We start from the raw sequence: 26,084 nt of genomic DNA, 5'->3' as shown, positions 1-26,084 counted from the left end.
GTTAAATAGAATATAACCAGATCACTTGTTCAGCTTTGTGAAAATACATTCTTATTATTCATGGGAAGTATGACAAGTCAGTCCATTCATTGGAGCTAGGCTTTATTTTTTTATGTGTATTTTCTGTGAAACCTGTAGCTGTATCCACAGATTTTGTATTTTTTAATTTTTTGTAACTCCAATGTGACTTTTCTGGTAGGAGAAACCCACTGGGTGGATGATGACTGTGAAGAGATAAAGACTCCTGAATGTCCAGCAGGGTAAGTGTTTTGCCTGCATCTGGAAAGGCAAATGCAGCAAAGCCATTGGTCCCTAGCTCTGCCTTACACCTCTACCCATCACATTTCTGCACTGGTTCTGTCATGCAGGCTGAATAATTGTGGGTTGGATGCTTTCCTGGGCTTCACCCTTTCTAAAGTTAGGCTCGTAATATTGTAATGCATTTGCCTTTATTTAGGCTCATAATATTGTAATGCATTTGCCTTTGAGCTGTTGGATGAGTAGTGGTGGATGATATTTGGGTTTGAACTCTTGGTCTTCAATCACCTGCTGCTGGATTTGCTTGCTTCACTTACATGCATAGGGAAGGTAGCTAAACTCCTCTGAAGTCAGTGGAAAGGTCTAAGTTGTTCTGCTTGCAGCAAAATTCAGGTTAAGCCATATGTGAACACAGTTCACGTCATTTGGTTTTTTAAGTGGAATTTTGTCCTTTCAGCATTATGCTCTTAAATGAAAGGATTTCTGAAATGCAGTGGGGTATAGGCTTACTTAGTGAGGAATTTGAGCACATGAGTAAGGTGGCGAAAGGAAGTAACTGGAGAAAGTAAGTAACTTTTGAAACCATTTGTCTCTCTTATCCCTAAAGATAAGCATCTGCTCAGGTGCTGTGTTGGGTTGCACCTCAGATTGTGCTGTTAGGAGGATAGTTTTGAGATGCTTCTCCTGGTGACAGTGACAGCTGCTAACCCCTGCAAGCAGATGACATTAAAAGCCCAGGTGTGTCCACCCATGGCATGTATCTGCCTGCTTGGACTTGACTTTCAGTAGTAGTAGTAAATTCAAAAAGTAATAAAGTAACAAGAAATACTGTCATCTTTAGTATGTTAGAATGAACTGTGCCTCACAGAGCATGCTCCAAATGCTCCATGGACTTCTGTTTGAGGAAGAAGACCAACTGTCATGAGATATGTGGTTTTTAACTAGAGATTGTGTGCTGGGCTGGGTACTTGTGCATGGTAAATTTCCTTCTCCATCGCCTTTTATAAGCATTTGCCTTTATGGGTTATATGTTTCAAGCTCAGGGAAGATGTCTTTTATGTTGGCTATCAGCCCTTTCACTGACTGTGAGTGAACACTGGCTGTTACTAAGTGTGAGGATTATCAATTTCTCATGGTCTGTTAAGTATATAAAAGACTATAGGTATATAGTTTATACAGTAACTGAACTTCTGGATTTCCTAGAGGCTCAGTGAGCAAGTGGAAATTAAAAAACCTAAAATTTTGAAATGCTGCTTTATATTCCTGCTCCTTTTGCCTTTAGCTTTGTTCGTCCTCCTTTGATCATCTTTTCTGTTGATGGTTTCCGTGCATCATATATGAAGAAAGGGAACAAGGTCATGCCCAATATTGAAAAACTGAGTGAGTACATCTATTTTCTGTCAATTAATGAAAGACAGGCTTCTGCAGCCCAATTGCTTTCGTTGTTCATTGAGCAACAGAAGAGTCAGCATGGAGATGAAATGGCGGAAGTCCCCTTTAAATTAGGTGATACCAACTTGTGACTTGAAAGCACCCTGAATAATGCAGCACACAGCTGCTGCTTTGGGAAGTGCTGCTCAGAATCAGTGACCTTCATGTGGTTTTGTCAGTAAAGATATTCATCTTTCGTACATGATACATATCATACATGTTTACAGGCTAGTTGGGAGGTTCCCACAAAATTTTCCTCTTGATTCAGAAATGTCAGAGGTGTGGATAAGTGGCTACAGAAGCTGTACTTGGATGCCTGGTAACTGGCTGAAAACATGCTGTGCACTCATCCTCCTGGGAATGGGCATCCTCTTGGGTTTGTGGAGGACTGGGTGCACTGAGTATTTGAGCCTCTCTGTATTCCATGGTAATTTGTGTATGCCTGTACCCTTGAAATGTGTTGGGTTTTTATCCCCTGTGTATCCCCAGCATACGCTGGCCCTCATATTTGTGTAGTCAACTATAGTTGGGTTCAATGATCTTGAAAGTCTTTTCCAGCCTAAATGATTTGATGATGGGGAGGCTGAGGCCACAAAGCCCAGTGTGAAACTGCAGCTTTGGTGTATTTATTACTTAAAATAAACCTGTGTTTTCTCCTGTTGTTTTACTTAACAAGACACTTCCAACGACTCCAGATGGAGACTAGCTCAGGAAAAAAAAAAAAAAAAACAGTCTATGGGAATATAATTGGTTCTGTAGTCATCTGGAGGCATTATTTCAGTTGTCAGTTGTGAAGTACAAAGAGTGCTTGAGTAGATTTACTACTGCCCTTACTGCTGACTGCTGTTAAGCAGCAGAAAGTTCATTTAAATTAGTTAAAATTTAACTAGTTTCTGCATCATTTTGATTCATAGAAATTAGTTTCTCTGGTTTTGTTTTCCATGTCTTAAGATATTTGCTTTTTCACATTTGCATTTGATTTTTCAGGATCTTGTGGAACACATTCTCCTTACATGCGACCTGTTTACCCTACAAAAACATTCCCCAACTTGTACACCCTTGCTACTGTAAGTCCCTGGGAAGGATTTTTTCATGCTAAAATGTTGCACTGGAGTAGAAATGTGTGTTATGGGAAGCAAGGTTTTTTTTTTAAAAAAACCCATTATATATATATACATATGTATAACTGCTTTATTGTCCATCCTTTTTGGTATTTATTTATGTTAAGTATTTTCTTCATTTTGAAGAAAAAATATTTAAGTATTTTCTTTTATTTTGAAGTGGTGAATTGGATTGTATCACACCATTATACACTGTCACAGCTTTCCTATGCTTATGCCTGCTTTTGCAGTTATTTGTACTGCTGCATAATTACAGGTCAAAGTTTTCCTAGGGGAAAAAAAACACCCCTGAAATGCTGCCCTGAGTACAACCAGCAGTTGTTTCTCTGCTGGAGCAGCCAAAGTCAGTGGGGCAGTGTGCAGCTGCTGAGTGTGTCTGGATGCTGTGCTGGCCCTGTGGTGAGAGGAGCCATTGCTGTGCCGTGGTGGCAGGGCTGGCAGCCAGGCTGTCCCCACACCTGTGTGATACTGATAGTGCTCCCAAAACTGCCATAAGGGACTGTCCACCTGCAGCTGCAATTTTTTCCCCTTCTTTTTTTTTTGTGCAGCCACTGCACAAATGATTAAATGGATGAGACAGGAGCATACAGAGAAAGAATAGGTTGGGATAAGGCCCAGAGAAAGGAATTTTCTGCTCTTCTCCCTGAATTGCTTTTACTGCAGGACAAATTGTGATATAAAGCCATAGCTTTGGGTGACCTGCCTCTTTTTTTTTTTTTTTTTTTTTCTTGGAAATAATGTAACTAACACAAGCAGTCATGAAGATAAAAATAGTAGGAAATGGAAATGCTAAGTGTTACTGTTGCAACCAGAGAATTAATTATTGTGTCCAGAAAGGGCATTCATGAAGAGGAACTGAAAGTACAAATCGATCTTGTTTTTATACATTTATGCTTTTTCTTTATGACCTCAAACTAAATTTTAAACAGTGTGAAAAACTTGAAACTAACATGAGTTTTTATTCTTTTTAGTACAATTCAATCATCTCTTACTGCTTTCATTACTACAGCCAGATTTAAATGTGCTTATCTGAAAGTAAAAATATTTTCTGGTATGTAGTTACAAAGATACTTATTTTAAAATAATTTAGTGGTACTTTCAGATAGCTATGAAGCACTGGTTTTGTGTGCATTAGGGTTGTACTAATTAATCTACTTCTGCACAAAGGGACTCTATCCTGAATCACATGGGATTGTTGGCAATTCGATGTATGACCCAGTGTTTGATGCCAGCTTCAGTCTTCGAGGGCGAGAGAAATTCAATCACAGATGGTGGGGAGGTCAACCAGTAAGTTTCAAATTCCCTCCTACTTTTTTCTTCCTCTCTTTTTTCCCCTCCCCCTGTGCTGTGGAACATAGCCAATAATAATAATTAAAAAAACCATATGTGAACAATTTCTACCTAATCCCTACCCCCTCCCCCACAGCTGGCCCTCTGTCTATCAGTTTAATGTAATGTTTTGAGTTGGCTTTTGCTTTTCAGAATAATAAATCCATTGACTATGAAAAGGTGTTTGCACTGATAAGTATAAATTAGACACAGCTAGGATAAAACCTTCACTTGAGGCAGCAGTGTAACACTGTGATTTTGTTACTATGGCATAATGTTTCCTTTTCATTATGAGTTTCTTAGGTTTTTGTCCTAGTAATGTTCTTGAGAAGTTTTAGTATAAATATTTTGTCAGCATAGCACAGCATAATTTCATAATTATTATTAAAGTCCACAAGTAATCACTGTTACCTGATTTACTGCAGAGGCCATGGAAACTTGAGAATTAATGTCTGCCTTGAGCACAGCAACAGAGGCTGAACTATGTCCAGTCTCTTGGATTAGTGTTGGACTTGATTTGTCTTGGTCTGAGCCCTTATTCTAGACAAGGAGATGGAGTCCTTCCAAGTATTCTGTATTACTACAGCTAAGACAGTCCCTTTGCTTCTGCTGCACTTTCCCCTGTTAGTGCATGCTGTGGTGGCTTTCTTTGACAACAAAAATAAAACCAGTAAGTTTTAGGTGCAGGAAGCCAAGGTGCATGCACATGTCATTGCACTGATTGCTTAGGGAACTATGGCTTAAATGGTCTCTGATGAATTAACCTCTCAAAAGAGTGAGATGGTAGAGGTAAGGAAATTGGAAGGGGTTTGGGACCCCATAATCTGTCATTTCTGTTTGCTAATTTGATCCATATAATCCCCCAAATCTCTTAAGACAGAAATATCCCAAGAGGCTAAAGGGAGTTACTCTGACAGTTATAGGCTTAGCAAGTGTGTGTGTTGTCTGCAAGTCGTTTAGTCCACAACAAATGTGAGACAAGGCAATTTAGAGCTGCAGGCAGATGTGTCTGGCTGTAGCTGAGCCAGAATGAGGTATTTGTGCTGTTGTAAAGTCTGTCAGTGAGTGTAGGCACTCCCTTGGCTAGCTGTGTCCTGGGTTAGCTTTTGGCATGGGTGGTGAGGAACATAGCTATTACCTTTCCAGATGGAAGCAAAGAATCAGGATCCAAACAGCAGTGAAAGAGCAGCAGTGTGTAACCTCTTTATCTCAGCTACAGCCAGAGCCACACAGTTAAAACCTGCTCCAGTCTGGAGTTGAGTTCATTGATAATCCTGTGGCTCAACTGTGTGACAACTCATTAGGCAGCTGGAATTTAATTGTGCATTGCAAATTTAATTCTGCATCTTACCTTAATCATGGTTAGGTAGGAGTTAGTGGAGAACTAATTGTTGGGGCTTGTACAAATGTCTCTATTTTTAAACTATGATATTTTAGAAGTACGATATAAGTCTATGAATACTTCATCACCTGCTGTGTTCTGTGGGGAACATTGTTAATTCCCACACCTATGCTACTCCAGGGAATAAAATATTTTCTGGATGAAAAATGTCATCTGAGAAGAGTTTGAGAAAGTTAAGCAATAGTGGGTGACCTTATGCTGGATGAAATCCTCAGAGGATGGGGTGTGTGTGTGTGGGGATGTTGAATACCCAAATAGGGACGATAAAATAAACCAGTTGTTCTGAAGAATTGTTAAAAAGGAAACACACTAATCATGTAATAAACTGGACATGTCTTTGGAAAATTGGAAGCAAATGCACAGAGGAAGGACTGAAATTCAATTCCCATACACATAATATGAGGGAAACACATAAATTGGGCAAACCTGATAGAGTGGCCACAATAGCTGGATAACGAGGTGATAGATCTCTTGCAGAAATATAAATTATACTCTCTCTCCATGTGCAAGAATTGCACATTTGATAAGAGAACTGCAGATTTTTATAAGAGAAGAAGTTACCTCTGTCTGTATTGGTTAGATACAGTCAGTATCTAACGCCTTTTTATAATTTTCTTTAGATATGACATTGACATAGACTGCCCAAAATAGCTGGGTATTGAAAGATGAGCCAGTTCAGTTAAGGAGGTAGAAAGGGATATCTGACCTGTGTATTAAAGGAATCCTGTCTGTCATATCATATATTCATCTGGCTCTTTTTAGATCCTGGGTCTCAAACTGAAGTACTCAAAACCAGCAGAATGGAATATGGTTTGCACAGGATTGGAAATTATTATTTTTCTATGCAAGGAGGCAGAAAAAGTATCTGAGATTCCCAGCTTTGTATTACGGCTAAAATGCCTAGAAGAGGATGTAATTTAACGTTGATAATTTCTGGAATACTTTCTTGCTCCTGGAAACAGGCCTACTGTATATAGATCTATGAAAATGTGGTGGGGTTTGGTGGTCTTTCCTTCTTTCTTTCTTTAGTTGTTCTAATACTCAGTCTTTTGCTGAAAAACAGCCAGATTACCCCAGACATCAGTGGGATTTGGCAGATGAGTATCTGAATGTTTTTACTCAAGGAATTATGAGAAATTAATAGCATTAGGAAAGGGAGAAGTGGGGAGAAAGTAGCTTGGAAGTGTTTCAGGGTGCTGTAGCTGGTTATGGGACTTCCTGATTTAGTATACAATGTTGATTTATTATATAAGCTTAAAACAACCTTGTTTTCAAAACAAAAGTGTTTCATAGGAAACAGCCTTAAAACCACTCCTCATACTGCAACAGCATCTCACAGCAATGGTGAGCATCAGTGCCCATGGGGGAAACAAAGTTTACTGCTCATTTTTCATGACACTGACATTCTTGTTTTCATTCCAAGTAACTTTAGGTACTAAATTTAGGCTCCAGCTGTCTTTGGCTTCTGGTAAGCACTAGTTTTCCACGTCTTGGTTTGATGTAGTGAGTTTAAGCTTACACTACATTGGGGCTTTTTTTTAAGTGATCTTCCATGATCTTTAGAAATAACCCATTGGCCTCTCCAAGGTCAGAAAAGGCAAGGTATACAACTGCTGGTTAATGGGACAGAGAGGCTCCTTCACAAGGTAACCTGGTTTGGATCTGAAGTTGAGTCCAAAAGATGTCTTTCACTTCAGAAATATCATAATTTTAAAAGTATTGATGGATGTTTAGGGTGCCTTGTATGTAGCTTTAAATTCACTATCAACCTTTTAAATACTACAACCCCCAAAAAAGGACTGTCTTGAGATGTTAATCCTTAAACATGGCCATGACATTCCTGATAACATGACATGTTATCAGACAGCATGTTGTGAAGCTGCCTTTGTAGTCTTCAAGGTATGCCTGTGGACATTAGCTATCATCACCCTGCATCTTAACTTGATATTCCTGATTCATCCAAATTTATATCTCATTATTTAGAATAAAAGCATTATTGGAATTTTGTTGATTTTTGTCTGTCTAATAATTACAGAAGGAGCTTCAGAATGTTGTCATCTGCCTTTCCATCCTGAACAGGTCTTGCAATCACTTTGTTGATTGGTAGGGGAAGCAGAAGGAAAGATGTCTGTAATTCTATTTTATACGTACTTCTTTTTATCCAGCTTTGAGCCATGAACAAGCAACAGGACTCTATTTATTTGTCTATTTATTTAATAGAGTTCTTGTACTAAAAATCTTCTGTCTGGGCAAGAAGGCAATGCTTAGTTGCCAAGTCTGGGAGAACATTTCTGTAATGTAAGAAGTGTGGAAGGGGCTACTCCACATTTTACCTTGTTGCAAAACAAATTGCAAATGGTGCAGGAGTGGTATTAATTCTACATGCTTGCACCAGTCTTGTACACATTTCTTTACTTGGAAATGCTGTTATTTCCTCCTTCCCACCTTTGCCTAGATGTGGAAGGGATTTCTCATTGCTACATCAGCCTTTGATGCGTCTGACATGTCAAATATGTGTCAGCCTTTGTGAAATTGTGGACTCTTGTTTATTCATGGAAGATTAAAACCAGGGAGGTATCCCACTTTCTGTGCAGGTTTTCAAAGAAAATGCCACAGTAACTCTGAATTAAGTACTTGCACACCTGTGTGCAAGTGTGTCTAGCAGCAAGAAGAAGGGGAGAACCTGGGACTTCCATGTTCCATATGACATTGACACCTAACTGATTGCTTAGCCTCATCTCCTTTCATCCATAAGTAATGGAGAAGAATTGTAGTCATTCAACACAGAGGATATAAAAGTAATTAAACTTACAGGATATGTTTAACATATGGCTAGGAAAGCATGTATACTATTTTTCAGGACACATGCCAGTTTACTAGGTTTGAATCTGTGATTGCATAATTTAATAGGTCTTTCTGTATTGGAAAAGCTAGATATTGTTGGTTTTCTGTGGCATGGTAGGAAGATAGAGTGGTTGATCTCTCATTATTTTTTAAATATTTATTCCCCTTCTCTCTGCTTAAACAAATTAATTCAGAAATATGTCCTTTATATAGTTTGCAATACAATTAGTCTTGTCCCATACGCAAGCCAGGAGTGGACATTTGACATAAACCGCTGACTATAAAATTCTAACACATTAACAGTTACACCCAACAAAATTATGTATGGCAAATAAATTGCATAAGCTCACAAATGGTGCTGACCTTGCAGAACACTAACCTTTATTTGCTGCTTAATTTCAACTGGTTTGAATGGACAAGGTTGAGAGGGCATCTGATAACTTTTTTTCTATCCCACCCTGCTGCACTACTTGTAGACTGCCTTGAAAGGCAATGAATTTACTTAAAGACAGTGAGAGGTGTTCACTGGTGATAAGACTGCAGTAAGAGTTTGCTGCCAACATTTCTACTGAAGTTATTATCCTATAGCCAAAGTACTAAATAAACTTGTGTGCTCCCATCAGTTGCTCCAGTCTGTTGTCTAATTTTGCCTATCCACTAAGGGGTCTGGGTAACAAAGGATATCTCTAGTAGAAACAGCTACCGCTAGATTTATCAGCAGTGTCTCAGCTCTGAAACATGCTGAGTATTTTATTTAGAGCTTGATAAATGCAAACAGAAATTATTCCACCTCGATATGGCTGCTTCTCTGCATGCTGAAAGACATCCACAAGTGTATTGCTGAGTAGCAGTTTTAGGTATCATGGTGATAGTGTTGATTTTTCTTGATTTGGATTTAAATAAATCAAAGGGCTGGCTGTTTTGTTTTTTTTTTCCCTTCCCCTTAAAAAACAAAGGAGAGCAGAGGTCTAGTAGTGATTTGTTGTAAGCTTGAGTTGAATCAGGCTCTGCCTGACAAAGTCAGGATGGAGTCTTTGAGACTCACTCAGATGTTGTAGACAGACAGGGGCCCTTTGATTTGCTGATTTTAGACTTCAACAGATCCTTGTCTTAGCGATTCATCTTATTTCAAGTGCAGCAGACACCTGTACTCATCTAAACTGCTAATACCAATGTAAATGGCTGCATTCCTGAGGTGAAGTACTGGCAGGTGCAGCTTTTCCCTCTCTGAAGCCAGTCTGAATGCCTTTAGGCTGCACTTACTGCTCTTAGGACTGCACAACTGGGAGTGATCTCCACTTATGTGCATTACCCCAGCGCATGCTGTTTTCATGAAGCACACACTAAGCTCAACAAGAAGGAAAATATAGCGACCACTTTCTCACAGATGTGCTGGCTACCTTGGCAATATCCCAATGATCCAGTTACTCATCTGTCAGGACGACAAGTGTTTTACTTGCCTGGCTGGAGGGAGAGTGTCTTATGGCACGTGTTTAAAATCACCACCTAAAATACACAGGTTCAGAGATGAATTCAGCTGTATAAGACAGGAGCAGCACAGGACATCTTCAGCTGCTCAGGATAGAAATTGGCTGGTCTCCTTTAGACAGCCAGGCAGATGGGACCAGTTTGGGCCTGTGTGGGTCAAAGCACTAGGAAGTCAAACTAGAGTTTGCAGATAGTAAAATCCAAACACAGAATTCCCTGGACTTAGTTTGTTGGTACCTTCCCAAAATTATTTAGAATTTGCAGGAACACAAACATTTTCAAAGAAAAATAAATCTGCTGTGGGGACAATGGTTCCCCAAGTAGAGCAAGACAGAGCATAACAACAGTGGGAGTTGACACACATTTCATGCTGAATGTGTTGTCGACCTCCTTTCTCTGCCATGACTGGGTTTTTCTCTATGAATAAATCTGCAATGCAAAGGAAATTGCTTTAAGTGTGGGCCTTTTTTCACCTGTGAATACCATGATGCACTAATGAATATGTAATGAATGACTGCCATAATTAGACAGTATCTAGGCTGGTTATATACCCTGACTGTGCTGGATGTGGCCCAAACCAGCAGCCTTGCATTGCAATCATACTCCTGACTGCAGTGTGTGGGCTGAGCGACATGGTCACTGGGATGTAGGCACGCTCCCTTTCTTGTTCACTTGCATCCTTCTGGCCCATCCTGTCAGAGCTAGTATCCTGTGATATTGAAAACAATATTGCCATTATTCAACTGTAACCCCCAAATTCCAATATAAATTCAAGCAATTTTTTTTTGGCAGTTACTGTGCAGCGACATAATTTTGTGATCATTGTCACCATGCAAAATGTGGTGCTGGTGGAAGGCTGGGGCTGCAGAGGCTGGAGGAGATGTTTGGGTGATTCCCTGTTTGGTGGTAGCTTGAGTGTTTGTAAATAGGAACCAAGCCTGAAATCAGATTCTTCAGGAGAAGCACCTGAAAACAAAGAGTGGGTTCCAAACCCGTGGCCATTCTGCTCCTGATCTTTCTGCACGTATTTATTAAAACATCATTTCTATACTGTTACTCTGGATGTAGTTTTCACTGGAAAAGAGGTTTCTATCACTATTAAAAAGTTAGAATAAAATGAAAACAAATGACCTTTTATAGCTGTAATTTTAATTTAGTTGGGCTGAGTCCAGGCAGATCTGGTGGAATAGAAGATGAGAGGTAAAGGTTGTGTCCAGGGCAATGCAAATGCAAATATGACCAATTTTCCCATCAATTGTGTTACAATATCCAAATCTAATTGCTGTTAACTATAGCCTCATTGTGCAAATGATCTTTCATTACGGTGCCAAATCAATTTCAATTAAGACTGATGTGTGAATAATTCAGGCATGTCATTTGAATGATGCATGTTCAGATGATAGTTTATAAGTGCCTGTTTGAGCAAGGTACAGGGATTTTGAATTTTTAAAGAGTTGATTTAAAGTAAACAAAAAACTGCAATTATTATGTACGTGAGCTACATTTTGTCTTAATGCTTCATGAAGTGTATACATTGCAGTATGCATAAATAATGGGAGGAAATAAACTAGCTCTACACACAGTGCCACTTTTGAAATAATATTTGAGATAATTTGGGTAGCTCCTTGCAAGAGAAATTTAGTTCTGTAGAGCTACAAACATTGTTTGCTTTCCTTGATTGTGAACCTTTCTGATTCCCCAGCATTCTCATTCCCCTGCCTTGTGTAGAGTCATAGGATAGAAGAGAGAAAGAGAGTGGTAAGGATAACAGGAGTATGGTATAGCTTTCATTAGAAAAAGATCAAACAAACCTGTGTTTGAAAAGGAATGAATAGAGGGGAATATCATGAATGCTGTATAGAAATGGGAAGAGAAAGGATTAATAATCTATTTTGAAGTATGAGAATGGTACCCTAACCCCACTGAAAACCAGCAGGTTTTAAACCAAGCAATATTAAAAATACACTCACAGAGTGTGTGACTATGTTGCAGAACTTTCTGCTGCTAACTGATTTACAGCTAGAAAAATACAAGGTATTTGAATGATTGAAAAAAAGGGTTTGAAAATTTCATGGAGATTTTTGGTCATTCTCATCAATCACCCCATCGCGTGAGCTCAAGTTCTTAAACATCTGCGTAGGATGGTGTCGCTCCCTGCAGTCTTAACACCTCTGTGCCACTCTCTGTGGCCTTTTTTGTGTGCTCTCTGCTAACACATCTTCTGTTGATGGCTACTGATTGTAGGATTCTGAGAAGAGGGACATTTTTGCAGGCACTGATTAGTGTTATGGTATGTTCCTTTCTAACTGAGTATCCTCCAAAACCTGAATGCTGAAAGTGTCAGGTGAGTAGTGGCTGGGTTTTGAAAATGAAATTAAATACTGGAGGAATTCCTGGCCATGAAACTTAGTGCTTTTAATTAAAGCAACATAGAGATTTAGGGGTGAAAGTCTACAGCACAGCAGCTGACCCACTGCTACAGAGTTTGCATAGGTTTGTCACTCCTCGTTTTCAAATTAGGGCCGAGGCTGTAAACTGCAGTTTTCACTTCTAGGCTCAGGGTAGAAGAATGTGTCCTGAAAACATTTTCTTTTGATTTCAGAGAGTCATTAGAGATCTGAACACATTCTAATCCTCTTATATTTTCCTCATTAGATTTGGATTACTGCAGCCAAGCAAGGGGTGAAAGCTGGCACGTTCTTCTGGTCTATGTAAGTACTTTCTGTTTTCTGGAGATTTTTAACTAGTAATTCAGAATTAATTCAATCTAAGTGTTTGTTAAGTTGTTTTCCTTTCTCTAATCATTTGTTAGGTTGGAGACACTACCTATAACCCTCTATTGTTTCATTTGTGCAATGTTTCTGATAACTAAAGCTGATGCTACAGTTTTCTGCTTTAGATTCATGCACTGACTTTTAACAGTTGCCTAAAGAAAAGATATGTGCCTATGTGAAGAATTACTCTTTCATTTCAAAGTGTGGTTTTTTTGCTTCCTTAGTATTGCTAGTAATGTTTCTTAGTCCTCTTAGTTCCTCTGAGTGTGGAAGACTCCTATTGTCCTCTTCTGTTAATTGACATCACCAGTCTAATTGACTTAAAGGTTTGATTCATTCATTTTACTATACAGTCTGTCTTTTCAGCAAGATACCAAATTTCCCTTTCCTAAGAGACAGCCTTGAGGATCTCTGCTGTTTGTTCTCTTGTTTAATGATTCCAACTTATTTTCCCTTGTTCCCACTAAAATGTATCTTTACAATGAAAAATAAATGAATTTTGATAATTTTTGAGGAATTAATGAAGATCAGTCTTTCTATTACAGCTTCTGGCAGGATTGCAGAAGCAAAGAAAATGTTTAAGCTACAAGACTGAAGTAATAAGGGGATTTGACTATTTTTTGTGATTCCTTTAGAAATAATACATTTTACTGTTCTAAATATCATAAAGCACATGGAGGGAATAATAAAACACACCATAAGCTGATAATAGGTTTAGGCTTGCAAGATGAAGTCTCACAGAGCTCCACTCTGGTGCTCTACAAACTAAACTATAGCTACATAGTCTACATATGCACCCTGGTCAATGCATGCTTGGAGATACAGAATGTAGAAAAGGTAGCAAAGGACAGGTTGAATGAATGGCACTAGTAAGGGAGTGAGGCAGCCAATTTATGTATGATTTAAAAATATATGTCTTAAAACTGTTTTATTTCATTTGGTACATAGAATATTTTTGGGAGAATTTTCAAGCAGACTCTTTCAGGAAAAGAGAAGTTTCAAAATATTTTAATCAGAAGTGAGTTAATTGAACTAACGGTTTTTCTTTTTTTCATATTGCACAAGCAATAAAAACATAAAAGTTGGACAGTATCCAAAATTATTATTCCAGTTTGAAATTTTGCCTTATTTGCAAATTTTAGTATAAATTCTCATTTTTATGGTTTTTTACAACCCAAAGTTCTCCATGTAGCTGGAGACTGAGGACTACTGTTTGTTTGCAAGGCATTAAAAACGAAGGTATTTACAAATGGCTGCTGCCATCTCTATTTTTCTGCCAGAGGTTTCCAAAGAGTGATGAATTCAGTTCATTATGGTGACTGATGATTCCTGCCTAGGGATTCTGCTATTGAGCTAATGGATTCTGGACTGACTGTGCCATTGTATTAAAATGACTGTGTGGTCACTGAAAGCTCTGCAGAGCTTTCCTAAGATGAGATATTTGGAACTTTAACAGCTGTTTCTAAGGTTAGTCATTCTCATAGCATGAACTTGGCCTCAGCAGCCAAGTGAGAATGGCAACCACTGTGCAAACAGTAAAGATGGGTTTGTTCTGCAGAGTAAGAAGCTGTCATGGTTCAAGTCCATGTGTTGCTGGCCTGGTGTTTCAGATGGTTCTGTTCTGATTCACACCAGCCTAGCCCTCAGTGGCTACTGTTAAGGCAATGGAAATTTTTCCAGTGTCTGGAAACAGGGAAAAGGAGTACTACCAGAGCAGGGTGGTTTTTTAAACCTGTACTGATGTGAGCAATATAGTGGATTTTACCTATGCCAGCCATCCAATGGCAGCATACAAAAAATTTCATCTGGGTTAAAGCCACCAGAATGGAGCTTTTATTAACTCCTGTGTAGAAGAGATAGATTTATTGCTTTGAGTTCTGACTACATTTGCAAACTTTTAATCATCTTTCTTTTGGAGTATGTAGACATTCAGGAGGTCTAATGTGATTCTGTTTGCAAATTAAGAATCAGTATTAAGCAACAAAGAAGATACAGCATGCTAAAAACAAATTATGATATTATGATGCATTACATTAATACTAAATTCAGTTCACAGCAAGCATTTGGTTGATGCTTTTTGTATTCTCTGATAACAAGGTATATCTTTGTATTTTGTGGTCCAGTGTCATCCCCCATGAGCGCAGAATATTAACAATACTTCAGTGGTTAACCCTTCCAGACAATGAAAGGTAATTCACTTGTTATCTTGCTGTTGAATAACTGCTAGTTTGTCTTCTCTTTATAAGTAGCTGGAAGAGCAAGCAAAAATTTAATTCTGAAATTTATTTTTGTCTGTTACAAGCCATCACTGATTTAAGGATTTGTTTGGCTTTTGTGTTTAGTGTGAGTTCTTTGGGATTTCGGTTTTTTTTGGTTTGTTGGTTTGCGTTTTTTGGGTTTTTTTCATATCAGCTTTTAACCATCAGAAGTTTGATACTTCCAAATTAATGTATGGTATGAATTTATTTCTTATCAAGAAGCATGTAATTACATGGATTAACTTGCATTGTTCTTATCCTACTGAGCCTAATATGGTTTAACAACCTTACAGGCAATGGCAGTTGTAGAACTGGACACTGAGCTCTAGGAAAATGTTAAGATTTTAATTAGGAGTGGGTTTTACTACACAAGTTCCTTCCCACATGCTGCTGCAAGGCTTAGGAGAGCTGCTGTTGGGATTTCTCCTACAAGATTTAGAATGAGCATGTGTCCTCAGATGGTACCCCATGTGCCTCCTTGCATGTGTTCTTGAGTTTAATAAAGCTGCAAAACAACTTATCATGCCATGGAAACAGAAAACTGCTAAATAATTGTAGGATTCTATGACTGAGAAACAGCTCTTTTTCCATAGAGCTAAGTCTCATGGGAAAGTTGACTCGATTTGACTTGGTCTGGCTAGCCTGTGTTTTTGTGATATTGTCAAAGGAAAGCTAACCTGAACAAGACCTTTCTTTCTTTTAGGCCATATGTTTATGCCTTCTACTCTGAGCAACCAGATGCAGCTGGCCACAGATATGGTCCTTTCAACTCAGAGGTTAGCACAGATTTTTTTTTTTTTTTTTCTACAGAAAAAGCAGGTGTCTCTAATATTTCTTTTTTTGCCCCCAAAATATTGATGCTGCTGAGGAGTAACATTTTTAGCAACTTTGTTTTCACCTGTTTCTGCGGTATGCTTCCCCTCTGCCAGAGAAAACAGAATTGTCTTCTAAAGGATTTATGATGTAAAATTCACTTCTGGGAGAAGGAACTGCCTGTGCCTTTCAGGAGTGTATTTCTTAGTGTGATAAGATAATGCAAATGGAAAGATTTATTTGGCAAAGACAGGAATATATTTGTGTGCAACAACATAACTTTTCTTCTAACAGTTTATCCTTCTGAAAAGTAATTAAAATATAATACTGAAAATATTGAGATAAAATGTAGAGAAGAAAAAAGGTTTCTTTAAAGCTGACAGCCAGCAGTAGCCAAAGTAATAATTCCAGTCAGTCAGGAAATGTAAAAAGCTGCTAGTTCCAGTTTCATATAGGCCCTACAGGGGTTCAGAAAGCTTTTCCAATACTGTTCTCCCAGGACCATATTATTGAGTTTGGAAAAAGTTTTAAAGCACCATAAGGCATTTAAATGAAAATTATGTGCAACATGCTGCAGCAGTTTAACCCCTTGTTTGACTTTGTGTAGCTGGCTGGGACCAATGGATATTGTTTCCCTTGACAACACTGTCTAGGTGACAAGAACTTAGAGATAATGCACTTGTCTAGGATATGTGGGGAAGGAAAGTAAATGCTCTACCCAAATATCCTTCTTTGAGTAGCCGGGATCTGGCATTTCCAGTGATGTCTGACATCTTGCAAAGGTCCCTTAGTTTCAGTGCAAATGCATGCCTGCAGATTCCCATCACAAGACTGCAGGAGTTCATATTGAAGATTTTCAAACAGTAAACAAATGTTTGCAGTCTTCAAAAAGTGAGGAGTGTATCAGATACCTACCCTCTGGAAGGAATACCAATCTCCTTGAGCAACCAGGTACCCAGCAGTAGTTTCATATTTGTTTGGTGTACATCTGCTGACTGTTCTTGACAGTAGAAGAGAGCAAAGAGAAGCAGCATTAATATTTTGTAGTATAGTTGAGTTATTTGGGCTGTTTAAACAGTTTGCAGTGGTTATGAAGTTGCTGTGGGTAGCAGCCCTGTTGGAGCAGTTTGAGCCATGGTCCTAAAGCAGTGGGTGTGAGGAATTATTCAGCACTGAAGCACCATGTTGGATGGAGAGAAGCAGTCCTTTTTCTGGATAAACAGGGGTTAAGATCTGCCAACACTTGCTAAATTGACAGACATGGATATGTGTCCATGTTGTCATTTGGCTCTGGAGTTGTGTCTGATTCAGTCAGGCAAGGTAATGAGAGCTCTCTGATTTAATAATGTATTTCTTAATAATACTTTATAGTTCATCTTAGGAAATGTTACAATTCCTATATGTGCCTTATGATTGAAAACTTTAATTTTATTTATCTGGATACAGCCACTTCCTTCTGAACAGAATTGTGGAGCTTTTCCTATGGACTTAAAAGGGGAACATTAAGATGATGACATTGAAAATGTTCCTTCAGTTGTGGCATTTAAAAAATCTGCTTAGCATCCAATGTGGCAATCTAGTTTCACGTTAATTATAAGAGTCTAAAAAGTGAAGTGTAGCAAAGTGTACATAATAGGAAAAGTCATTATAAAAGCAAAAAGCCCCCAAAGGCTCTTCATGTAGGGGAGTTCTTGTGGATCATTATCTGAAGGTTGATCTCTAATTGCAAGGCAAAGCTTCGGCTCTTAATAAGTGTGAATTAATAGCTTATGAGAATTTTGCAGATAGTTTCATGTCATTTGTATTAAACACAAGAAGACCATGAAATAGATTTTTAGCAAATTGAGAACAGATGAGTTAGCAGAAGAGCACGTATGGGTTTGCAGTTCAAACAGTGGACGAAACTTTGTGAATGGAAACTTAAGTAAACGAATACAGCTGTGTAAGTACACAGATGCTGAGATTTGCTAGGGGCCTGGTTTCAGGACAGAAGAGCTAGAGGAAGTATTTTATATTGTTTCTCTTAACATTGGTTTCAGTATAATTTTTAGAAGCTATGAAATTTATATCATCTGGAAGAAAGTTCTCAAAAGGATCCCTTTTAGGTAATTCCTTGATACCAAGAGCATGACTTCCCTGTGAAATCTTTTTTCTTGTATACAGCTGGCAGCAGTTAGACATCTGGAATATTACTGACCATTTTTCTTCATGCAAAGACAGATCAACCAAACAATAAAGTTTGAAAACAAGCTTATAACAAGTCTGTGTTATGTTTACAATGGGCTTCTTATTTCTTCTTTTGAAGAGTGAATATTTCATGCTGATTTTTCTTACTGCAGTTAGTAGTTTGAGGAATAGTTATTTACCTTTAAAACCTCCAAATCTTCATTAGAATAAAGGGAATTTTTATTTGAGCCTATTATACCAAATAATGTTCTAAATTTATTTAAAATGTATAATCTTAGAGGTTTAATGGCATCCAGATGGCTCTTAGATCTTCCCAAGACATGCACAGCAGCCTATGTGCAGTGTCTTAAAGCAAGAAGCAAAGGGACTTAGATATACCTAAAATTTATTGTTGAATTGCCAGTGGTTTTTTATATAAATGGAACTGATATTATAGCTAGTCTCCACAAGTATAACTTTGCATATTCACTAACATGAATTTCAGTGTAAATGGGTTGGTTGTCTAGGTTTTGGGGTTTGGTGGGTTTTTTTTGTTGTTTTGTTTGGGTTTTTTGCTTTGGGGTGGGAGTGTTTTATGGTTTTTTTCTTTAAAAACATTTTAGGAGGTATTTCAGTGGGTTGTATTATGTTTCCAGGAGCAGTTGTGGGAGTTATAAAATAATATGCTTGCTTTTGATTTACTTCTGCCTTTTTTTTTTCTTTCCCTCTGTGCTTCTGCAGTTGAACTCTGGTAGGTTGGTCCATCCAGGTCAAGAAGCAAAGCTTTGGCTGGCTGGTTACCCTTGTGATGTTACAGTTTCCTTTTGTAAGCGGGGAGGGATTCAGTTCCCTCCTCCATAACTCTATTCTGACTTTTCTCAAACAAGACTAAGAATTGGCTGGTTAATAAGAACTTGGCTTTTTTTTTTTTTTCCTAGCTAACTTTTTTTTTTATGTAAAATATTCTAGAAATATACTACCATAAGAGCTCTGAAATACACCAAAATCTGGCAGTGCTAAGCTGTTTCTGCTGCTCCTCTAACATGCTGTCTTGAGACAGTCACCTCAGTGTTCAGACCGTGGTCTCCCGCGCTCACGTGTTTCTGGCATTGTGGAGCTCTGTCAGAGCCGATTCAGAGACAGTAAAATGAGAATCCTTCCTTTCCCTGCCGCTCCTCTCATCAGGACTGCACAAAGCTTGAAGCGTTTTAGAAACAGAAAACTCTGGTGCTGCTTTATTAAAATGCTTTTCTGGAGAAAGACGAATGAGACTGGACTAGAATCTCCTTTCCAGCTGCTTGCGTTGGAAGCAATGAAACAGCATGGCAGATGGTAACATCCCCTTCTTCCCCTTCCCTCTCTATGGAGCTCTGTAACTCAAGAACTGGGAGAAGCTACCTAAGTACATAGAACTTAATTACCATCACAGATCTCCAACTCTCCCCCAGCCTACTCAGTGTGCTCCATTGCAGATTGTGGTTTATCTCCTGGTAGGTGTCACCTGTCAGCTCTTCTCACACCATCTCAAGCAGTGCCAAGAGCCTGCGGGTTGTGTGACAGTCAGCAAGAGTGGAACAGTTTAAAATTACAAGCAAGTTGATTAATGGGAGAGTAGTTTATTCTAGCTAGATCTTAAGGGTTTTTTTCCATCTACATTTTTTTTTTCCTTCCATAAGTCTATCTAGGGTATTGTGCATTTAGGAACAATACTGTTACCCAATGAGATGACACTCTGAAACTGCTAGGAAGTTAAATTCTCAAAATGCCCATAAAGCTGGTAATAAGGCAGGTAGCAGCACAGATTTCTCATGCACTGCCACTAATGTGCCCCATGCAGCTAATTTGAAGCTCCATGTTAACTGAATCTCACTTGCATAGTTCTGATCTGCAGACCCCATATAGTGGCAAATGCAGTTCTGGTGATTTCAGTGAGGTGCAGGGTGTGGCACAAAATAGTGGTACCTGCTAGTGCTATGGATGAGGGTACTTGATTTCACTAATTCAGCCAAAACATTGGTGTGGGAAACCTTGCAGAAGCCATTGAGACTGGACAGCCTCTAATACTCATATCTGAACTGTTGTTCAAGTGAAATGTTGCATTTCCACCAATACTCTACCCTGGACACTCATTAAGTTGTAGGCAGTGAATTTTGCTGTAATTGAAATTAACTTAAATCTCAGTAATATTAATGGATTAATATTTGATAACTAATACCCCTATATAACTATGTCTTTTCAAACACAGAAACCCCACCTATCTTTAGAAACACCAGTTTAATTTGCTTTTATGCTGTCTGCTCTTGTAACTGCTGTTCCGCTTTCAGTACAATTTGGTGAATTTCTCCTTAAAAAGGGGTAGATCCTAAATTGTCCAAAAGCCTAAATATTTGATAAGGCCATAGCATTTATGCTTCAGGATTATCTGGCACAGGTAGCTTTACTATCTGATGTGAGTTGAGACAGGCTTTTTTTTCTGAGTCCAGACATCTCTCCCTGCCAGTACAGGAGAGTAGTTATGGCTCCCCTCTTACTCCGCCTAAGAGACCTAAGAGAAAGCTTCCTCCTAAGAGGAGACAGGAAAGACCAGTTGCAGCTCCAAAGAAAAGAAGAAAAGTGCATAGAGTGGATCAATATTCTACGGAAACTCGTCGGAAGAAAGTAAGTTCCAAAAATTTATGATGGAAGTGCCACTTTTTAGGCACTACGCTGTCTTTATTTTTTTCAATTTGGGAGTTTGCTTCATGCTTCAGGTTGGGATTTTGCAGCCAAAACCTTTATAAATTTACTGAAGTGCCCAAAGGAGAGCAGCCAAACCAGACCAAGCCTTCTAGGAGCTGTGTTTTTCTTGTTTCAGACTTGTTTGCATTAGGGAAAGTTATCTTTATAATCTCTTTGTTTTTTTAAATCCAGCGATCAGCTGGAGGCAATGTCAGAAAAATCTGTGGGAAGACACTACCACTGCTGCTAAACCTTCTGAACTATTACAATTTCTGCAATATGTTGTAGCCTCTGTAACTCCCAGCTCATGGGAACATGGTGATTATTTGAGGTTTTGTGTCTAGTCATCATGGTTGTGGAAATGTCCTGAAAATGTGACTAATAAAATCTAAAAGGGAAAGAGCATTTGGTTAAAAATACAGATTTTAAAATCATTTTGTGACTTTGGAGGGCAAGGAGTTTTTCTTGCAGGATTTCCGAATGGTGTATTTGCAAGAGGTGGTGTGTAAGTCTGTTTTGACAAGGAAAACATCAAATAGAAATTGCTTTATTAGGAAAAAGTGCAAGTGGATGAAAGGAGTATTCCTTAGTGTACTGTCTTTATCCACCTGGAATTAACAATCTATGTATTTCTCCTTTAAGCAAGAAACAAAAGCCTTTACACTCCACAGTATCCTACAAGAGGCTATAAACATTCTTCTCAAGAGATTTTTTGCGGGAATGTTTTTTGACTTGTTGCATAATTCAACTTTAAAGAGTTATTTTGAGACACATTATTTAACTGTAAAAACTTGGCAGACAGGGACATGCAAAAAAAAAATCACGTATAAAACCCCAGGAATTTTCCAGAGAACTTTTAACATTTTAAGATTTATTTGAAAGGAGAACTAATAGCTACTATGGATGATATTGCTATGACTTGCTAATTTGTTATTCCAAGCTATGGAATGGCAAATTAGAATTATGAAATAGAGTAGAAATAATATTCCTAGTGATGTGAACATATGTTGCTCTTTTTTTTGACTTTCTTTCTCTGAATGAAAAGGTCATCCAAACTTACCCCTAAACAACTTTTTCTTATAAGTCAGCTGTGAAGATTTGACACCATTATTTCAGGAAAAAAAACCCTACTGTTATGTAATAGTTACCATCATAGCTGCACACTCATCTTTTGATGCTGTTTGACAGCAATGAAATGCAGTACAGGATGGATCCTACCAATTATAAAAAAAAAAAAATAAAAGTAAGATTCTTTCTTTCTTTCTTTCTTCCTTCTAATCAGACTTCCTCTATCGGTAAACTTGTGGGAGAATCCAGCTGCCTTTTTATGTTTCAGATACCACACCAGCTACAATGCTACAATGTTTCAGACTGCTACAAAACTCTTTATTGTAGCACCATCCTAGAAATCCATGTATCTTGAAAGATAAAATGGTTCTGTACAGTCTTTCAAAGTCTTGATAATAGGTGAAGAAAGGTTTATGCAAGAGCTTTATTTGTTTGCCAATAAATTTTTGAAAGTTACATCTGGGAGGAGCTGTAAGAGGAGGTCAGATTGCTGAAGAGGGTAGCTAAACAGAACTATCACTTGAAATCCTTGAATTATTGTTGCTGTTTATCATCATTATTATTTTTTAAAGAAGACTCGAGCTTGCTGATAAAAGTAAACATTAATGGGAAATCTGTCTGGATTTCCAGCTTCCTTGAATAATACATTTTGGATTCTGAGTAAAAGTTGTATTTCCTTATATGATTGACACAATATAAATAGACTTTCATAAAAATGGAATTCCCATTTGTAGAAGAAACTCTTTGTATTGGAGAGTGAAAGAATGCTGAAACAGACAATTTTCTTTTTTTTTTTTCGAACTTGAAGATTTCAAAGTTTTAACTTAAATGATTACTTAGGCTTTCCTGAATTAAAATATTTCAAAATTTCCCTTTGTCTGAAATACCCTTTGTCTGAACCATTTGCATATGTTGCAGAAAATGTTCCTCCTATTCCCCACCATGATTCCTTCTCCTGTAAGTCCCTTCCCTCTGTATTTATAGTGCCACATGGGAGTTGACATTTCCTGTCTAGCAGACTCGTTTAACATCTATTCCTTAATGACTCAGGCAGAGGGAGAATTTCTGAACCATCTCTTTCTGGGTCACACTAGCATGGTGTTTATTTTAGAAAATTCTACTGAAATCTAGTTTTTTCTCATCCAGAATTTGTTATCATTCTGTTTGTCATTGGAAGGATTTTTTATTGTGGATATTTGAACCAGCCAAATCAAACAGACAAGTGAGGAAGAAGTTGCCATATAGTGACAAAAAATGTTTTCTTTTCAAAATCCAAACAAAATTGAGTCTTCTGCCTAAAATCTTACTTTTCCCCCTCTCTGTACCATCTGGTAAAATAATTTTCATTTTCTTAAGGCTGAAAACATTGTCCTGTGTCTTGCTTTTTTCTGTTTTTTGGGGTTTTTGTTTTGTTTTGTTTCATTTTTTATTTTGTATTGTTTTGTTTTTTAATGAAAAAGAAACTTTAATGAAGAAATCACAGTACAGAATCTGTATCCTCTGGAGCCTGCTAACAATTTTGCCAGAACTGTCATTTGAGCTGTTGGAAACTCTTGGCTTTGAAGCTGAAGAACGCTTACTCTGAACCCCATGTGCTACTCAAGTGACGTGCATGTTGTCATCCTAGTATTAGATATTCTTTGAAGTCAATTTCATTAAGTGCCTTGGCATGTGAATCCCAAGTCTAAAGCTTCATTTCACACTCATTTTTTGACTAAACCATTCACATGAAATACTGTTTTCTCTTAAAAACACTGCTTTCTATCTATAAGAAACAAACTGAACCCCAAAGTCACATGTGTTTTTCTACTACCTACACATTGTTTTACCAACTGTGCACATGTTCATGGGAGGCCTAAGATCAGCCATAAAGACCTTTTGCTGTCTTGTGTCAGCATCTCAGCAAGGCTTTCTCACAATGAAATCATGGTGTGGATATACAAAAGGAAATGGTACAATAATTGTACGAGTAACTGCTCAGCCAAGGCTTTGCCTCTTGACCTGGATGATTTTCCCATCAGAGTTTTGCCAAAGGACCCCCATTTGTAGAAGTAGGAAAATTGCAATGACAGATAACTTTTTTTTTCATTTTGAATCTTTATACAGATGATGGTGAATCCCCTGAGAGAGATTGACAAGACAGTAGGACAACTAATGGATGGACTGAAACAGTTGAAACTACATCGATGTGTCAATGTTATATTTGTTGGTGATCATGGTAAATTTTAAACCATAATATTTATTGGAAGATAAATGCTTAAGCAATGTATCTGTAAATACAGTAGGTAACCTAAATCAGAGTTCCATTAAAGATATTTTTGTGCTGATATTTTTTTCTGGTAGTTTAACTCTCCCCAAAAAAAAGTCAGTAGGTGTGGACTGGCCACTCGGCTCACCTGTTAAACGTCATGGAAGGAGACTTCTTTTTTATAACAGTGTTCTGGATATTTACTTCTTTACTCAGAGCTTTTCAGATCTTGGTGTTTCTGATATCACATCCAAGTGTAGCTCTTTTTGCATGTATTGGAGGGCTATAATTTGCTTAGAGTAATTTTCTTGTCAGTTTTTAGGGAATGAAAAATTTAATAGCCTTGTTCTCCTGTACATGTGAAGAAGAGGACTTTAGATTGAGGCATTTCCATGGCAATTAGTAGGTCAAGTTATCCTATTAGAAGAAAGACTGGAATATCTTTCTTATATCTGTGGAATATAAGACTGTGCCCCTCTTAGATGGAAAAGTAATCAAAATAATGGAGAAAGGAGGTAAAAAGATATTTCATGGTCAGATGTCACCTAAAAGCGCAGATATTATTTGGTAGGTCTTATTCCTTCAAACATTAGAATAAACTTTGTAATGTAGGAAATAGTAAATATTAGCAAAGATAAAAAGAAAGTTTTATTAAAGGAAAATCTGGGTTTTGCATAACTTTTTTAACAATGCCACCAAAGCTCTTATTCTTTCTAGGTCTTTATTTCTGACAGTCTCACATGAACTGCTACATCAAAAACAAAATGGCATATGCCTCATTTCTGGATGTGGGTAGAGGAGGGTAAGAGTCAGGAAGGATTTCCAGGGGTGGCAGTTTTGTGCTGAGAACCTCCTGTGGCTGGCAGTACATTCCTCCCCACCACAAATATCTGCAAGAGAAAAATTGTTTATCTGCGGCTGCCTTAGAATAGACCACCAACAGACAATACCTTTTGTGTGCTATTCCTCTTAAAATCATTTGTTTAAAAAGAAATAATGCCCTAAGTAGTACATTAAACTAGAAACAGACTTTGATTTTTCCATGAGTTTAATTTGGAGTTGAGTCAGTGCACACATGTTATATGTGGTTACTGTTCCTATGATGCCTAGACTGGTATGTCTCTCACATAAGCACTCCTATTTTGAGTCCCACCAATGTATTATGTTGGAATTAGATAGATGTAAAGAGCAAGATTAGTCATTTAAAAGGAAATAATGCATAGGATATTTGGGGTCTCTTTTTTTTTACTGTTCTGGAAAATGTGTTTATTTTCAGGGTGGATTAATTTTGCATTTCCTTTTTGCAGGGATGGAAGACACAACTTGTGAAAGAACTGAATTTTTAAGCAACTATCTGACTAATGTGGATGATATAATTTTGCTGCCTGGATCTTTAGGGCGAATTCGCCCTAGGTCTAGCAATAACCTGAAGTGTAAGTTAATTTAATTGTACCTTTTATATCCTGAGTACTAGACTCTATTCCTTCCTTGAAGTGATGCTGTCCACAGAGTGTAAATTTGCAGGGTGTTGGCAGGAATTTCAGAGGGAATCTCACTGAAGACAGCTGCTTGCTCCCTTTCCAGTTTGTACTTCACAGACCCCACAGTGGTAGAACTGTTCAAGGGAGTGCTTAAAAGTTCTGGGTTAAATACCACTCTTTTATATCATGGAGGAATGGGAGCTCCAAGCCAGTTTCACATGCCAGCTTACATGTCATTGTGAGTTTATTCATGTACTTTTCTCCTCTGTCAACAAAAGCTGTATTTGGGCGATCTGAGCACTGCGCAGCTTGGATGCAAAAAAAAAAAATGCATCTGGCACATTTTATGAGCTAATAGGAAACAAGTGACTTGTTAATTTTGAATTCAGTAGTTTTATCATACTTCTGGCATAGATGAGAAGTCATGTGGTTTGCTAAACAGCAACAGACTGGAGATGTTGAAGGCCAATGCTGTCAGTAAAACCTGTTGTTATTTTGAACCATGCTTTTAGAATTTTACCCTGACTTAGTGTTTGAGATTAAATGATCCTTGACAATAGGTCTCAGGGCTCAGGCAGGAGTCCTCTGGTGAAACTAACTCTGTAATTTCAAGCATTTCAGACCAGCTGCCCTCCTTTTGCCTCCAGGGCCACAGTACCAGGACAGGGCTTTGTGCCAGCACCCT

At 38.0% G+C, this 26,084-nt stretch overlaps 1 protein-coding gene across 1 annotated transcript in view; it reads left to right on the top strand.

Moving 5' to 3' along the window:
* The window catches only part of ENPP2 (ectonucleotide pyrophosphatase/phosphodiesterase 2), a 71,698-nt gene that overhangs the window by 25,278 nt on the left and 20,336 nt on the right, over positions 1-26,084 (top strand). The window contains 9 exon segments of the mRNA XM_053950772.1: positions 200-260; positions 1,541-1,638; positions 2,677-2,756; positions 3,978-4,097; positions 12,529-12,584; positions 14,771-14,836; positions 15,609-15,681; positions 23,777-23,888; positions 25,226-25,351. Of these exon segments, the coding sequence (XP_053806747.1) occupies positions 200-260; positions 1,541-1,638; positions 2,677-2,756; positions 3,978-4,097; positions 12,529-12,584; positions 14,771-14,836; positions 15,609-15,681; positions 23,777-23,888; positions 25,226-25,351 (792 nt within the window).

Source organism: Vidua chalybeata, chromosome 1, assembly GCF_026979565.1.
Source record: "Vidua chalybeata isolate OUT-0048 chromosome 1, bVidCha1 merged haplotype, whole genome shotgun sequence".
Classification (NCBI taxonomy): Eukaryota; Metazoa; Chordata; class Aves; order Passeriformes; family Viduidae; genus Vidua; species Vidua chalybeata.
Note: the sequence above shows the minus strand (reverse complement) of the source record. Positions and strands in the feature narration are given on the sequence as shown.